General features: G+C 48.2%; 1 protein-coding gene across 1 annotated transcript; it reads right to left on the bottom strand.

Moving 5' to 3' along the window:
• Positions 1 to 2,333: 2,333 nt before the first annotated feature.
• On the bottom strand, positions 2,334 to 15,298 carry C1H1orf115 (chromosome 1 C1orf115 homolog). The gene is given in 3 exon segments (XM_030868342.3): positions 2,334 to 4,812; positions 14,079 to 14,507; positions 14,509 to 15,298. Coding segments are annotated over 3 exon segments (660 nt in total). The 5' UTR covers positions 14,620 to 15,298; the 3' UTR covers positions 2,334 to 4,692.
• Between the last annotated feature and the right edge of the window lie 2,966 nt (positions 15,299 to 18,264).

Here is an 18,264-nt window from a genome sequence, read left to right as displayed (position 1 = left end):
GACATCTCAAGTTAATGATTTTAGTGTTTTCCTGTCTCTGAGAAGATGCAAGAATCTTGGGTCACTGAAATTTTTCCTTAGGTGTGCGTCTGAACTAGTCGAGGGCCAGTATATCCAAAGGGCAGAATGCTTCTTGTCTCACTGCATCCTGAATTCCCCTCAGGGGCACTGTGGTTGGGTGACTGTAGGGGCTGATGGCTTGATCCTTGTAGAACTGGAACGACGGGCAACATTTTTTTCTTGACAGCCTTGAATCTAGTAGATGTTTGCTGCATCTTGGCTCCTCTCTGATCCTACGTGCAGCGGAGCCATGACCAGGGGGAGCAGGTAGAATGGGGGCCGATCCCAGGAGTGGCTCACTGATTTACTGAAGTGAAAACATTGAAAGACAAATTCAAGTCTGATTTTGTACGGAAAAATGAGGTGATGAAGAAAAGTGCATAAATCACTTAGAGGCCATTTTCTCCGCAACTCCAAAGATCTCCAGATACACAAATCATCGTCTACAACATAAAGTGTCTCTGCTTCCTAGCTCAGTGCCTCCAGGCGTTATAATACCTAACTCAGGATTCTTTCAATGATTAAAGAAGATAAACAAGGGTTTTTCCAGTGGGTAAGTCCCCCCCGCAAAAAAAAAAAAAAGGAAAAGAAAGGTTATATCACCACTTTCTACTTCTGCAGCAATTATAAACATCTTTCATAGGAAGCAAAACAAAAACAAGTAATCTCCCTTCATTTTCAATGAAGAAAGCTAGTCTGTGTGGAAGTGGTTTACTCTGGAATTACAGGGCAAGCAAGGGGAAGTGTGACCTCTCAGCTCTGTGTCTGTCATTACTTTTGCTCTGATTCTTTTGTCTGCTTTGAACCAGATACATTTGTTTAGAGCCTTGTCAACAGATTGTGCAAGAGGAATCACCTGAGAAACACCTTCAAAAAAAGCAAAGCCAGTGCTTGAAGGTGATGAGTTCTGAACCTAATTTCTATCTCTAGATGGAGCTGCAGAGTGCAAGGCACCAGGTACCCCTGGGGCGTCAGGCAAGCAAGCCTGTTTTTTTCCTCTGTTCCTCTCCCTTCTCTGCCTCCGCTCCTGTCTGGTTTGTGTACCCACCGGGATCTGGCAGTGAATCCTCTAAAAAATCTGAAGAGACCTTCTTTCCCTTTGGCTACGATAGAGTGGTTTGGCTCAAAAACAACTTTGCCTCTAAAATAACCACGATCCCATGTTATATTAACTTTTCCCCATTTCTCCATGAATGGTCAAGGGAATTTGAGATTATTTTTACTCAGGAACCAGCTGGGAATTTGGCAAAATCACAGAACTTCTCAAATGCAGCCTGTACAAGGATGCTGAGGGCATTCGCTTTTTTGGTTTTGTTTTTCTTTGAGTATACTTTGTATTATAAAGTAAGTTTACAGGAAAAGCTATAAAGTTCTCACAACATTTTGGGGATGATGGCATCACAAAGTTAAATTCAGTTCGTCTCTGCTCCTGCAGAGGGACGGGGGGACATCACAGGTGCAAAACCTGTCACAGCAGCCGTCTGAATCTAAAATTGCATTGATGGCCTCTCAGCCCCACAAGCACTTTCTGCTGAGGGCACTGCCACGCCCAGGAGGACTATTGGTGGATGCGAGGGGGAGGTCTGAGTTCAAGTCCTGCTTCGGGGTACTTCTCAGTGAGAGACAGCAGTTGGAGCTTCTCTGACAAAGCACAGGTGCTGAGCAGGGGGACAGTAGGGATGATTCCAGGGCAGCTGAAGACATCAGGGACATAGCTTCTGCTTTGTCCTAAGCCTAAAGGTTGGTTGACACACGTGGCCCTGACCCTGCCTGGGTGGATAATCTGACAGCAATTCCAGAAGCTTCTGTAAGGCTCAGTGAGTGGGCATCCTGTGCGTGCCTGGCTGGGGCTGGCACCTGGCTGACCTGAGGTCCCACCTTGGAGTCCACTGGCCAATGCAACCTGCAGCAGCCCCTGGGTCCAGCATTTCCCAGCTCAGGCAGAGCAACAGCTGCTTCAGAATCTGCTAGGCTGCTTGTGGAAAATGCAGCTTCCTGGCCACACCCTAGACTCTCTAGATCCAAATCAGAGGTTCTGGAAATCTTCGTTATTGACAAATGCATGAACTGAGGATCCTGCACACTGACACCCGTTCTCTGGGGAACAGTCCCCCTTTAACACCCAAGCAGAGTCCCCAGTGAGTCAGGGCCCCTGTCACTCCCCTTGGTCTTGGGGAGCAGCATTGGGCTCGTGCTGCGGGCCCCAGGGAGGTGTCCCCCACTGCATGAAGGGGTGAAAAACTTCACGCACAGAAACTAGACAAATTGGGGCTTTTATTCACAGGATATGGAAGAAAAGCATACAAAAGAAGCCTCTTGGTCAATCGTGTAAAGGGAAGGTTCTAAAACTCAATTTTTAGTAGGGTGTGGATGCTGATATATTTTTTTAAAAACTAAAGAGAAAGAAAAGGCGAAAAGGTAATCTGCAGCATGGGCGCCTTGTCTCGGGGGAAATGACAACTCAGCTGAGTGACAGTTTACAGCAGTTCATCTTCTGTGCACACGAATCTGGCTCCCAGGACCATCCCTGCAAGGTTTTGACTTTTGAAATTTCTGGATTAATTCTTAACCAGAATTCTAAAACGTTGAGGGACAAATGTGCTTCGCCTTATAATGTCTCTAATTCGGGGGTAAGTGGGGGCGATTCTCCCTTGGACAGGCTTCAGCCGCTCTCGTCCCTCCCAGGTCACACTTCTACATCCCCTGGGAGACTCCACGGGCTTCTCTGGGGGCAGGCCAGCAGCACTGGGCCACCGGGCAGGCGTCCTCAAACCCACACAGGCTCCTTCTTCCCGTCTGCCTTTCCTGTGACCAGCAGGTTGCGCAGGCCTGACTCTCTTTCCCCCCAGACGATGCTTTGCTTTTTCTTCCACGGATGTCGCCTCTCTTCCCTGACTCCCAGCGTGGCCAGGCACGCTCTAATTATCGTACATGTGTGAAAATGTTCCACCATCAACTCTCATCATTTGAGCTAAAACAAGACCATTTGTTTTCTCTTTTCCTCACCGATATTAATGATGCAGGAATTGGGTCCAAGTTCATCTTCAACACGAACCTCCAGAACGTGAAGCACAATCTAGCTTCCCGGCTACAACGCTCTCCTCCACTCGTTCCTCCTCCTGTCCATCTGTCTGTCTTCCAACCTTCTCCACTTTCCGGTGCCACCTGGTTGGGTTTGACGGGTGAAGCACGAGCACTGAGCCCTCATTTCCCTGCCCCGGGAAACTTCACAGGGCAACAAGCAGGTGTTGCCACCAATCCTGCAGACTGGTCTGTAATAACTATTTTGGACTTCGGGACATTCTGGAAACCAGGTCAGGACAGGGGCCTATCGTGGAGGCTGGCAGAGGGCACCCCCCTGTCCGATGGTCCAGTGGCAGTCCACGGGTCACCCTCCAGGCCCGGGACCCTCGCCCGCCCTAACTTTGAATCCAGCTGAGATGACGTCAAACTGGGCAGCACGGAAGAGGAAAGGCTGCTCCAAAGGCAGCCAATGTGAGCTCACAGGCCTCAGAGGGTCTGGAAGCACCAGCACGGTGTCTCTGGTCACCCAGCCTCCCCCGGACCCCGCCCAGAGCTTAAGATTTTCCAGCGCTGATAACGCAGACCTGGCACCTGTGCTTCCGCTTCTCTCATCCAGCATCCTTCTTCTGCTTCCTTCGTACCTGTCTCCTACCTTCTGGTTCCTTCTCTAAATAATACACTTTCATTTCCAGGTATAGCACCTCCCTCTCTCCCCAGAGAGAGCACCCTTCGTCGGCTTGATGTCGAGGACAAGGGGGCTGATGGTACCCCAGGCAGCTGAGTCAGGAGGCCAGCCATCTGCCTGCCGGAGAGTCTGGCCAGCTCCATGTGGCTGGGCTGGACTGGGCCAGACTGGGCTGGACTGGGCCTGGCAGCCCTCAGGAGTGCTCTCTCCCTCAAACAACCTGCACCTGAACTTGCAGATCCTACCACCCTCATCACCACCTCCACATTCATGTCAGAGAAGGTGGAAGTGACAAGCCTTCATCTACTTGAAACAGTCATGACACATCGTCAACACAGTTTTCAAAGCATCGTAGCCTTCAAAGAGGTTTTTCTTCCTTCCTTCTTCTCAAGCCTGTAATTAAAACTCCTTGTGGCAAAGGGGTACAGGAAGGAGATGGGGGGATGACTTCAGGAACAAACAGTTCCTTGGGTGTCCTCAGAACCGAAGCAGCTAAGGGCTGGGAGTCCTGTCAGCCTGTGCGCTTTCTAGAATTGAGCAAATCAGCTCACTCCAGATGCAAATCCCCCATCCGTGTCTCTAATCACCACTCTGCTACCCACCCAGAGCGCGGACTTCTGTCAAGTGTTTGTCTCCACACCAGCCCCTGCCCCCTTCACGGGCAGCTCCGGTTTTAGCGAACTAACCCTAATCCCAAGCCTGATCTCAGCCTAATTCTCTGCGGGATTGTCCACCAGGGCCACCCGTGTCCCAGACGTGTGGAGAGCTCAGCAGTTGGAGGGGGATGACTCATCGGAAACACTCATCCAATTCAACCAAGACGTTTTCTTTCTTCCGAGTATTTTGTGAGTTCAAGTCTGAGATGCTCCCGGATTCGCACTGTTCCCGGAACAGAGGCTTCCAGTCTGCCCAGGCAGCTCCCACTAGCGGACAAACGACACCACACTGGTGGCCACTCCGAACGGGGCGGAGTAGGCAGCAGCGAATCCCTGCAGGCCGACCACGATGTAGCGGCATCCTTTGGTGATAACCTTCCCAACGTTCTATTTTTAGGAACAGAAGAGAAAAGCAAAGGGTTAGGCGAGGCAACTTTGTAATCTTCCATGCACAATGGTGCCACACATAAAGAATCATTTCGCCTCATTTTCCCAGGGCAAATGAGCCAGCTAGCATTTTCTCAGCTCTCTGGTGTCCCACACCCAACCCCATCATACGAACACTCGGGGGCTCAGCACAGACATCGACACCTTGAAAAGGGCTTTCCAGCCCCGCATGTTTCCAGATCATTCAGAGATCTTCTTGGAAACAGCAGTGAAGCTGCTATTTTTTTTTTTTTTTTTTTTTGCGGTACGCGGGCCTCTCACTGTTGTGGCCTCTCCGGTGGCGGAGCACAGGCTCCGGACGCGCAAGCTCAGCGGCCATGGCTCACGGGCCCAGCCGCTCCGCGGCATGTGGGATCTTCCCGGACCGAGGCACGAACTCGCGTCCCCTGCATCGGCAGGCGGACTCTCAACCACTGCGCCACCAGGGAAGCCCGAAGCTGCTACTTTTAAAACCAAACCAGTTTTGTTGTATTTTTTTAAACCAAAGCCCATTCTCTTCTGTTCCAGCTAAGTTACTGGCTCTGCTGAAGGCTGGGTCGAGAGTTTTCCGTCATTCACCTGATCTGAAAGCCCACCCAGTCCTCCCTCTGCCTCCAGGGCACACCCCTTTCTGACCCACATTTGTGTCTTTAAAATCTCCTACTGCTCTGTCGTTGCTGCATCCACGGAAGTCTTGGTTCCCAATACAATTCTACACTCCTTGAGGGTAACGACTGGGCCTTTCTTTCTTGGTATCCACTCTCCCTCCTCCTTCTCTTCAAGGCCTGGTGCTAGACTGAGGGCATCCAAGGGATTCAAGTGGAATCGCAACAGAAAAATGAAGACCACCACCACCGACTAACACTGTGCTGCTGCCCCTCCCCTTTTCTCTCTCCACCCCCAACTTCCGTCATCCTTCTCTGTGACGACAACAGCCATGTAGGTGACCTGAACATCATCACACATCTTGTCTCTACACCCTCGATTTTTCCAACTCCAATAACCACTTAAAATCCCTGATCACGGGGCTTCCCTGGTGGCGCAGTGGTTGGGAGTCCGCCTGACGATGCAGGGGACATGGGTTCGTGCCCCGGTCCGGGAAGATCCCACATGCCGCAGAGCGGCTGGGCCCGTGAGCCATGGCCGCTGAGCCTGCGCGTCAGGAGCCTGTGCTCCGCTATGGGAGAGGCCACAACAGTGAGAGGCCCGCGTACCGCAAAAAAAAAAAAAAAAAAAAAAAAAAATCCCTGATCACAATCACAAACCTGCCTTTGACTTCCAACACTGCATGGCCAGCCTAGTCTGTCAGTCCAGCAGGCTGACTGTCCCTCTCTCCCAGATATTATTTCTTACCTTTTCCTTTCTCCACAAGCCTCTCTGCCCCCAATGCACACAGAGAAACATACACAGTGTCCATACCCTCATTAGATGATCCCACTTCATCTCTCACTGACTCGGAAGTCATTAGGGAACCCGTTCATCCTCTACCGCTGTCTACACCTGCCCCAGCTTCTCCTCCCACCTTGCCGGTGTCCCAGTAGAAAAAATGGCCTTCTTCCCCCAAGGCCACTCCCTTGACACTTGCTGTTGGTACCCTCTCTCACCTTGCCCCCAGCTTTCCCTTCTCCAATCTCACCATCCTCTTCCTCCCCATTGCATCATTCCTATCAGCTTACAGATATGCTCCGCTGTCCCCCTGACTCCATACCCCTCTCTAGGTCCTGCCTGGGTCTCTGCTCTCCTTCTCGGCAAGCCAGTGGAAAGCGCCACCTGCACACACAGCTTCCACTTCCTCCTTCTTATTCCCGCTTCCTCTCCCCTGACCATCCAGGACTGCTTGGTCCTGGCCATCTGCCGCCGCCATGCTGCCTGAGCCAGTGAGCATTTTTCTGTCTTCCCCCTGACTCTCAACAGCTTTGGACAAACTTCATGAAACACTCATTTGGCCTCTTTGACTCCATATTCTCTTGGTTTTCCCTTACCTCACATGAAGCCCCTCCTCAGCTTTCATTTTTTAAAATAATTTTTAATTGAAATATCGTTGATTTACAGTGGTTCAGGTGTCCAGCAAAACGATTCAGTTATTCATATACATATACATGCATGTATATATTCTTTTTCAGATTCTTTTCCATTATAGGTTATTACAAGATATTGAATACAGTTCCCTGTGCTATACGATAGGTCCTTGTTGTTTATTTATTTATTTTTTTTTAAAGAAGATGTTGGGGGTAGGAGTTTATTAATTTATTAATTTATTTATTTTTGCTGTGTTGGGTCTTCGTTTCTGTGTGAGGGCTTTCTCTAGTTGTGGCGAGCGGGGGCCACTCTTCATCACGGTACGTGGGCGTCTCACTGTCATGGCCTCTCTTGTTGCGGAGCACAGGCTCCAGACGAGCAGGCTCAGTAGTTGTGGCTCTCGGGCCTAGTTGCTCCGCGGCATGTGGGATCTTCCCAGACCAGGGCTCGAACCCATGTCCCCTGCATTAGCAGGCAGATTCTCAACCACTGCGCCACCAGGGAAGCCCCTTGTTGCTTATTTTATAAACAGTGGTGTATATCTGTTACTCTCAAATTCCTAATTTATCCCTCCCCCCCTTTCCCCTTTGGTAAGTTTGTTTTCTATGCCTGTGAGTTTATTTCTGTTTTGTAATTAAGTTCATCTGTATCTTTTTTTAGATTCCACATTTAAGTGGCATTATGTGATCTTTGTCTTTGTCTGACTTACTTCAGTTAGTATGATAATCTCTAGGTCCATTCATGTTGCTGCAAATGGCATTATTTCACTCTTTTTTATGACCCTCCTCAGCTTTCTTTCCCTTCTACCAAACTATAAAATGTTGGAGCTGTTCAGTACTGTTCTTTACTTTTTATTTAAAAAAATATTTTGGGCTAGAATCTCTCCACAGGTGGTCTCATCCATTTCCAATGACTTTAAGAATTCCCTGTATGCTGATAAATCCCATATTTATATCTTCGGCTCAGACTCAAATATTCAGTTCTCTACTTGAGGGCTCTACTTTCTGAGGCCTCAAGATCCCTCTGGCACACACTCTTCCTTGCTGCAACAAACAGACAGATCTAACTTGGACTGGCTACTAGTGCATTCCTAGCGGCCTTTGGCTATCAGGCTTCAACAAGAAGGATGCACCAGGGAGTTAAATTTATCCGTGATTATACACCTGGTAAGAGGCAGGGCTGAAGTTCAATCCCAAAGAAATCTCACCTCAGGGCCTGTGTCCTCACTCCCCACATACACTTCCCTTCTTTAAGGAAGGCAGTATGTAACCTTGCAATTGATTGCTTGCGGCCTGGGCTTAAATTCCAGCCCAGTCGCTTATTTAATTCTCATTGGCCTCAGTTTCCTCACCTATAAAATGGGCGTATTTAGTAACCACCTCATCGGGTGAAGAGGCTTAAAAAGGTTTACGCAAGGAAAGCCCTTAGAACGGTGCCTGGCACCAAATGCAGGCAGTAGGACTGGCCCCCCAAGGTCAGCTATCTTTATTGGAAAATAACCTTTGCCTCTTCTTATTCTACAGTAATTTACGTTTGTGGTGGTAATTTTGAAATCTAAGATATTTTGTTATCTGTTCAGGAAAGTTTCTTAAGACTGCACTTTCCTATGATGTCTGGCTTACGTCAGCTTTCAGAGACCTCAGAATAACAGAAGGAGGTCGTGCTCAGTACTGTATGCCCAGCATCCAGAAAGGGCCTGGTGTTTCCTTTGGTTGTTCTCAGGCCAAAGGAGGAGTTCCGGGAGAGGAAGGTCACTCTGATGGCCTCTTTAGACACTGATTCCCAGGACACTGCCTCGTCAACTTCCCAATGAGACACTAGGGTGTGTGTTGGGAGCAGGGAGGCAGTGATGCTGCTAAGAGAAACATCTCTATAAATGTGTAATAAGATTCCGTGGGAGAATTTTACGTACCTGTTAGAAATAACAACAACGACAAAAACTGTCCTCCTGGAGCAAGTATTAACAGTCCAGAGCATCCTTTATAAGCCAAGCCCCTAGAATCATGGATGGCCTGTGTTAAACTTGACATTTTGGGTATTTGTACATCCATTTCCCTCAGCCTGCTATTTTAAAAAACTGCGTGTCACTTCATCTTTGCAAATGAGAAAAAAACGTTACTGAAATAGCTCATTAGCTAGAACACAGTCAAAACACAGATTTGAGAAATGTGATGCAAAGAAATGTAAAATAGCATCGACCATTTCAGTGTCATTGGAGGGAGCAGATTCTGAAATCTTTTGATCTGAGTAGAGTTTCAACCCATATCATCTCTCAGAGGGGCGGAGGGGCCTGGGGGATCACGGGACAGTGTGGTAGGTTGAATAATGCCCTCCCCTCAAGATGCCCATGTCCTAATCCCCAGAATCTGTGAATATGTAACCTCATATGGCAAAAGGGACTTTGTGGATGTGAGTTAATGAAGGATCTTGAATTGGGGAGACTACCATGGATTATCCAGGGGGTCCCAATCATTATAAGGATTCTTTTTTTTTGCGGTACACGGGCCTCTTACTGTTGTGGCCTCTCCTGTTGCGGGGCACAGGCTCCGGACGTGCAGGCTCAGCGGCCATGGCTCACGGGCCCAGTTGCTCCGCGGCATGTGGGATCTTCCCGGACCGGGGCACGAACCCGTGTCCCCTGCATCGGCAGGCGGACTCTCAACCACTGCGCCACCAGGGAAGCCCATATAAGGATTCTTATATCTTTATAAAGGTCCAAATAAAGACGACCACCCTTACAGAAGGGAAGCAGGAAGAGTTGGCGAGAAGGCAATGTGGTGCCAGAAGCAGAGAGACAGAGAGAAAGAGACTTGCAGATGCTGTGCCACTGGCCCTGAACGTGGAGGTGGGGACCTCTGGAAGCTGAAAAGAGCAAAGAAAGGGTTTTCCTCTGGAGCCTCCAGAAGGAACCAGCCTGTTGACTGTAGCTCAGGGAAGACGACTTTTAGCCTCCAGAACTGTAGGAGAATAAATTTGCGTTGCCTTAAATCACGATATTTGTGGTAATCTGTTACAGGCAAACTAATACAGGGAGTGAGGCTTTTCTGGGGGTTCCCGGGTAACCCCAAAGATGTCGGGGATTCCCTGTCCCCACCCCCGGTTTCCAAAAGGGAATCAGCTCTCAACAAAGATCCCTTTCCCCCAAGTATAAAAATCAAGTCTTCCCTTGTGAAATTTGGTCAGGACCCAGGCACAAAGCTGAGATGGGCTGTCAGCTACAGAAGTTGATTTTTTTCTGAGTTAGAGCTCATTAAAAACTGATCAGAGAACAAACAGTCATATGCGACCTCTCCTCCATCCCCTTAGAAAACAGCCAACAACGACAGGACCCCCGCCATATGCCAGGTGCGTTCCAAGACCTGTACACGGACTACACTCATTTACTCCTTACCACAGCCCTAGTATTAACCCATGTGACAGATGAGGAAACCGAGGCAGAGAGGAGAGCAGAGCTCAAGGTCACACAAACAGTAGGAGGCTGAGCACAGCTGGCGCCTGGCAGTCTGGCTCCAGGGCCCCTGTCCTAACCCCTTACTTAGACATGGGACATTTTTCTTCCTCTTGAGGTCAAGGTTATTCCACACCCTGTGTTTCCCTTCTCCAACCCCCTCCTAGCTGCCCGATTAATAAAATTGAATAACTTTCCTTATCTGCGCTTCTCCTTGTGGCTCTCAGAGGTGCCTGGGAAAGGTGACCTCCTATTTGAAGCTAAGTTTGGGGTTTGGTTCCCTCACCCCCCTTCTCCCTCCACCCTAACTGCTTTTGAGCAGGCGGGGACCAGGGGCGACTCCTGACTCCCAGCTCTGCTCTCCAGCTGTGTGGCCTTCAACAAAGAGCTTAACTTCCTGAAACTCCAGCTTCCTTCACTGCATAACGGGAGTCCATGGCTTTCTAAGGTCGTTGAGAAGATTCAGGGTAATTGTGCATCGTATGTGCAACAGAGCACCCGGCAACCTGTAAGAGCACAGCAAACCCACAGCCTTTCCCCTTCCCTGCACCCAGAAAACAGCACTCTCCCAGCAACTCCTGCCCATCTGAACACTCACATCATTACTTAAAAATCAACTGGGGGAAAAAAAAAAAAAGCTAGGGCTTCCCTGGTGGCGCAGTGGTTGAGAGCCCGCCTGCCGATGCAGGGGACATGGATTCGTGCCCCGGTCCGGGAAGATCCCACATGCCGTGGAGCGGCTGGGCCCGTGAGCCATGGCCGCTGAGCCTGCGCATCCGGAGCCTGTGCTCCACAACGGAAGAGGCCACAACAGTGAGAGGCCCGCGTACCACAAAAAAAAAAAAAAAAAAAAAATCAACTGGGGCCACTGACTGCCAAGAGTCCCAGGCACCCAGCCTTTCGAGCCCAGAGGTTCCTGCCAGAGACTGGACCCAGCACAGCATTGGGTCGACCCTGCTTGGGGCCAAGGGGCAGCAGGGGAAGGGGAACCTATCCTAGGACAGTTCACAAAAGCCGAACACCTTTCTTTAAATAGAAGCAGGAAGGGACTTGGGTGAAGGATTTGAGCGGTTAACAGATAAAAAGGACCTTTATTCACCCTTCTTTGAAGGATTGAGCTATTTGCAGGTCATTCCTTATTCCAATGGCCCAAGTGCAATAAAGTTTCACCTGGTGACCAAAGCAGGGAAAGTCATCTCCCCACATTTCTAGCGGAGACGTGGCTATTCTCATGGATTTTCAACAAAGAAGGATGGACCATCCGCTTCCTCCATATTGGAGCTTAGATGTCGACCTTCTTGGTCGCCATCAAGAAAATGGAAGTTGAAGGGCAGAAAGGGCACATCCAACTCCAACATGACAGCGTCCCCCCCACCTGGCCTCCTGGTCTATTCAACTAGCATGTAACACTCCCTCCAGAGCTCTCACCTGCCTCATCTCTGCTAGCACTCTGCCCTCCGCCTTGGATGCCACCCCTTCTTTACCTGGTGAAATTCTTTTTTTTTCAGGTGAGGTGAAATTCACATAATATAAAAATTAACCATTGTCGAGTGAGTAACTCAACGGCATTGAGCACATTCACAATGTTATGCAAGCACAACTTCTACCTACTTCCAAAATATTTTCATCATCCCCAAAGGCAAACCCACACGCATTACACAGTCGCCCTGCATTTCTCTTTCCCTTCAGTCCCTGGCAACCACCCATCTGCCTTCTGTATCTCTGGATTTATCTATTCTGGATATTTTACATAAATGGAATCATAGATGCGATATGTGACCTTGTGTGTCTGCCGTGTACTTCCTTCCTTTTCACGGCTGAATAGTATTCCATTGTGTGTATGAACCACATGTTTATCCATTTATCAACTGATGGACATTTGGGTGGTTGCCACTCTTTGGCTATTGTGAATAATGCTGCTGTGAACATGTACATATATATTTGTTTGAGTATCTATTTTCAGTTCTTTTGGGTATGTACCTAGGAGTGGAATTGCCGGATCATATGGTAGTTCTGTGTTTAATGTTTTGAGGAACGGCCAAATTGTTTTCCACGGCAGCTACCCCATTTTACACTTCCACCAGCAATGCACAAGAATTCCGATTTTCCACATCCTCACCAACACTTGCTATTTTCTGTTTTCTTTTTCCCTAATAATAGCTATGCTAGTGGATGTGAACTAGTACCTCATCATTAACCTGTGAAACCTTGACTCATCCTTCTGTGCCCAGTTTCCATGTCACCATTGATTTGAAAACTTCTCTGACTTTACAACCTCATCCCTGAAGATTAACTGCTGAGGCTCTTCCCATGCAGCTCCATGGTGGTGCCCCATATGGCAGCGTCTCCCCGGGAGGCTGTGGCCTCCTCTAGGGCAGGACTGCATCCTATCCATTTTGGTATCTCTAGTGCTCACCACAATGCCTGGCACACAGTGAGAACCTTCAAAGCATCTTCAGCTCAGCCAGCCTCTGAGCTGAGATTTCCACATTATCAGTTCACCAACTGAGAGGCAAATGATGGCTTTTTTTTTTTGCGGTACACGGGCCTCTCACTGCCGTGGCCTCTCCCCCTGCGGAGCACAGGCTCCGACGCACAGACTCAGCAGCCATGGCTCACGGGCCCAGCTGCTCCGCGGCATGTGGGATCTTCCCGGACCGGGGCACGAACCCGTGTCCCCTGCATCGGCAGGCGGGAAGCCCGATGGCTTTTTTTTTTGTGATCAGCTGGGACCAGGAAGAAGGATAATTCGTCCTAGCATGACTCTAAGCCTGAAAGTCCCAACTTTATAGTTTTTATTAATATACTACACCACTGCCTGCTTGTTTACTGTTCCCAAAGCTGCTGACATACCTTTAAAGAAGATGATAAAGCTAAGTTTCTAGGTGTGGCGACCTCGGTTTCAGGTATGATAAGAGGTCACCGGAGGACTGGATGATATATCAGATGGGGCCCCTGCCCTTTGGCCAGGATAGAATGAGTTTTGTGATTATCTTCTGGGTGGCCTTGTCCAATCCCAGGGACCAGAGGCAGCAGTAGCTTCAAGCGTTTCCAGGCCAAAACACCTGGGAACTGCTTTGGGGCTTTGATCTCTAGGGAGGGAACTGCCATTTTGTCCCATATTCATATTACCTCTCTCTCTCCCAACCACCCCACAAGTGAATACTTACGGAGTGTTGAGCTCCCAGGCCCTGGAAATCACCTTGAGAATATTGGGAGACATAACCCAAACAATTCTCAGCTAGTAGGATATCCTACTAGTTTGTCTGCGGGAAAACAGACAAACTGGGCTGTACCTCCCTGCTTTCCAACTGGGTCACCTTCTACAAGTCACCTAACCACGCTAATCCCTCAGTATTCCCACTTTTAAAATAAGGACACTGATTCCCGTCCTACCAACTACACAAGGGAGTGGGAAGACACACCTAGGACAAGAACCACCTGGGTAAGCGACCCCTTGGGAAAGTTACCCACCCGCCAGCATCGGGATAGCCGTGGAGCGGTGCGCAGGGAAACCTCTGATTTAATTTCTATCACTCCCCGCAGCTCACTTTCCCCTTACTGCCCAGTTCACAGAGTGAGCAGTCTCGGGGCTCCAGGAGTGAATGCCGGGAATGGGGTGCTCGTGGGAGGCCGAGGGGGTGCAGGGCAGCGCAGAGAGGCTGAGACCGTCAGACGGTGGGGAGCCGACTCCAGCTCTAGGGCGGGCGCCCCGCGCTCCCCGACCTCCAAGGGACAGTGGCGGCGGTGGGATGCCTACCTTGCCGTACTTCTTCAGCTTCTGCCGGTACCTCTTCTTGGGCTTCTCGCCCGGCGCCGTCTCCTCCAGCGGCTCGTAGCGCTCGGGGAGGACCGCGAGGTGCACCCTCCGCGCGCCCCGGGTCCCCGGGCGCTGCTCGCTCGCCCCGCTCTCCGCCGCCTCGGCCCCGCTCTCCAGATGCTCCAGGATAGCAGCCGCCTCCTCGTCCCCCTCCGTCCGCCCTAGCCCCCGGGCGAGGGGCCTGCAGCGCGGGAGACTGCTCGCCGCCTTGCTTCGGAGCCTGGCTCCCACCGTCATGGTGCCGCGGGCCCTCCGGCTGAGGTCGGTGCACGAAGACACCAACCTTTGCGCCCAGCCTGCGCCTCCACCCCCGCCGCCCGCCCTTGCCCAGCCCGGCCCAGCTCGGCCCAGTCCGGACGGGGCGGGGGGGGCTGGGGGAGAGGTGGATGGGAAACTTGGGATCGCAGCGCCCTCTGGCTCTAGGATGGCGGCGGCTCCACCCAGGCCTGGCTTTCTGGTGGTCGGGCCCAGCCGCCAGCATCCCATCCTCTGGCCAAAGAGGTGAGGGATGCTCCAAAGCTCAATGCACAATGAACACGCAAAGCACGTTCAACCACACTTGCAACGAAATAAGTGAACCCCAAATAGTGAGACTTCCTTTGCACACGTGCAAGCTGGCAGAGATGATGAGCGATGATGATGATGGTGATGATGGTGATGAAAAAGATGACAGTAATAAAGATTATACTCAGACTTCCCTGGTGGCGCAGTGGTTAAGAATCCGCCTGCCAGTGCAAGGGACACGGGTTTGAGCCCTGGTCCAGGAAGATCCCACATGCTGCAGAGCAACTAAGTCCCTGGGCCACAGCTTCTGCGCCTGCCCTCTAGAGCCCACGAGCCACAACTACTGAGCCCGGGAGCCACAACTACAAAGCCCGCGTGCCTAGAGCCCGTGCTCCACAGCAAGTGAAGCCACTGCAATGAGAAGCCCGCGCACAGCAAGAAAGAGCAGCCCCGACTCCTCTCAACTAGCGAAAGCCCACGCCCAGCAACAAAGACCCAACGCAGCCAAAAATAAATACATAAATAAACTAATCTTTTGAAAAAGATTATACTCAATGCTGGTGAGGGTATGGTGAGAGGATGGTTATAATACAATATTCATGGGTCGCAAACTGGAGACAGGCTTTTGCAAAGGCAATCAGCAAATATTTATCAAGAGTTCTGAAAATCGGCCATACCTTTCTAGGTGCCTATGTTAAGAAAACATTCAGAAACACAGAACAGTGTGTCCACGGTGTTAATCACAGTCTGACTTCAGCGAAAAGTTGAAGGAAACCAATGGGGATGGGCAGGTGAAATTCTGGTGCAAGCATATGATATACGAAGTAATCATTAAAATCACGATTTTCAAGAATATCACTCGGGGGAAAAAAGAGAATATCAGTCTGGTATATATGCATTCTCAGGTCACTGTGAATCTCAGTCTGTTTGGGATGCCGTCCTTTCTTATGTGGGTAAGTATCTTTTAATTCTTGGAAACTTAGAGTTAAGTATAAAATAATGTGTTATTATTTCATTAATATTTTAATACTATTAAAATGTGTGATATGTTTAAGAATGATTTGGTTATACTGCTCTAAGTACATAAAATAGTCATAATTTAACATATTAGAATATCAAAAATTACTGGTGATTTCAACGTAAAATGTAAAATCAAGTAGTTTACTTAGACTTATAAGTTTAACTTGAAAGGAATAAGTTAATTTACTGTATTTATAAGAATAAGTTAATTTAGTATTTATAAGAATTACATAGTCCTGTACATAGTTGAAGTACTTGAAAAGAAAATCACATATATTAAATTTATAAAAGTCACTTAAAATGTTTAAGATAATTAAATTAAGTGAATGATAAAACCCCTTACAGTGACTGTTAAATTCTATTCGGTTTGTAAATGAAATAAAACAATACTGAATTTAAAAGCTATGGGAAGCTTGACCTGTGGATTTGCAACTTTACTAAAATAACTATTAACTTATAAACAAAAACAGACCCTAACTGTCCTTTTTCTATGTGCAAAACTGACTTCTGAGAACCACCCAGACGACGTAATAAATGGAGACATAGGTGGATTGTCCATGGAATGGAAAGTGTGTTTTGTCCATACAAAATACATTTCAAATATCACAACAACATTTAGCTTGCCTGATATAAAGCAAAACACTAGAGCACCTGAAAACTGATCCCTAGACTGTCTCTATAATCAGTGAGCAAGCAGGACTCAAGGAGATGTAATCAGAACCCACCTTTACGTTGCTCTCACCGTTGTCTCTTTAGAAGTTATTCAGTGTGAAGAGCGCTTCCCTTGCTCCTGTGTGACTACTTAAGCAGTCCTATAACTCTTCTGACCTCACTGTGGTAATCAAAAATCCCAAAGTTGCAAATATGTTCTCAGTTTATATAATTTTAAATCTTACAATGTCCAATTCCATGTAATACTCAGAGGCTTGAACTTGATTTTAAGTTAAGCCTCTCTCCTCCCTCAGAAAAATTCAGCACCTGCAGGGCTGTGATTACTTGCGGAAGGACGGAAAACAGCAGAAGCGTGGCTTTCACCCCGGTCTGCTTTTCAAAGCAGGGAGCGCACCTGATTATAAGCAGGCTTGTCACATTCCCTCCAGGACCCAAAGGACTCTGCAACATGCTCATCTCCTAGCCTCTGCTCACAGGAAAGAGAATGGAAAGGGCTGAGTGCCAATCCATAGGAATCTTTCCTTCCTGGTAAGAATTAGGAACCTGACCTTCAAAGGAGCAAAAACATTGGAGGGCTAAGATTCATGAAAATAGATCATCAGTTAGTGAGTAAAAAAAAATACTTAGACACCTCAGAGTCTTAAAAATAATTGCTTATTTGGAATAACTTGCATAAGACAGTTACAGATATTTAATTGAAAACAAAGTTTCCATCTGTAGACATAAAAGGTTTTATGTTTTCATCTTTTGTTTTGTAATAAATGTGTGAATTTGGAAAGAAAGAAAAAAAAGGAAAGGGAGGGATCTTTATGGACCTGAAGTTTTATGAATTAAAATTGTTTAAAGCTATTAGTTTATTTGTGTAGGCTTAGACTCCAGAAGAAACATATCTCTGGAGCTGAAAAGAGCTGATTATAAACAATGGAACAGATATAACAGGTTTAATTTTCCAAAGACTGCAATGTAAAGTGAGAGGGGGAGCAGTTTTGAATCCTAGCTAAGTCTCAGTCTTGGGGCAGCCCCCAAAAGGGAGGATGGTCTACTCCTGCCTTTTCTCATGTTAAAAAAATTTCTTTTAAAGATTATTTTAAGTTTCGAGCCTTCTACATTAACTATCATTTAGTTCAAAAGGTGGTAAAAACAGACGGCATAATAGGAAGAGGAAATTTAACATTTGCATTTAAGTTTTTAAGTATTTTCTTTCTTTTTTTTTTTTGTGGCTGCATTGGATCTTTGTTGCTGCACGCGGGCTTTCTCTAGTCGCGGCGAGCAGGGGCTACTCTTCGTTGCGCTGCAGAGGCTTCTCGTTGTGGTGGCTTCTTTTGTGGAACACGGGCTCTAGACGTGCGGGCTTCAGTAGTTGTGGCGCATGGGCTCAGTGGTAGCAGCGCATAGGCTTACTTGCTCCATGGCACATGGGATATTCCTGGACCAGGGATCAAACCCATGTCCCCTGCTTTGGCAGGTAGATTCTTAACCACTGCGCCACCAGGGAAGTCCAGTATTTTCTTTAAAAATATATCTGTAGTTGATCTGTGGTAATCCCATTCATGCAGATCCCAGTGAATGCAAAGTTGGGAATGTCAGACACAGCACATTTTTATTTCACTTAAGGGGTTGGATTTCTGCACCAAAGATAAAGATCAGAGATTTGAGGTAAATACAGTGTAAGCCTGGGACTGCAGTTAAAGGATGTTACAATTAAAATTTACTACAATTGTAAAAACTAGGGTCTTCCATAAATTGCTTCTCTTTGAAATCTGAAGAATTTTTTTTAAATTTTGTTTTCTCTTTCCCAGAGAGAACAAGCTTTTTCCTGTCTTGTGATTACTGTGAGGGGCTGACCCTTTGCAGCTCATCCAGAGTCATCTGAGCCCAGGCTGGGCTGGGCCACAGCTCAAATTAGACCCAGCTCACCTCTGATAAACCC

The sequence above is a fragment of the Globicephala melas genome, chromosome 1 (genome assembly GCF_963455315.2).
Source record: "Globicephala melas chromosome 1, mGloMel1.2, whole genome shotgun sequence".
Taxonomy (NCBI): Eukaryota; Metazoa; Chordata; class Mammalia; order Artiodactyla; family Delphinidae; genus Globicephala; species Globicephala melas.
This window is presented reverse-complemented; position numbering and strand designations above follow the sequence as displayed.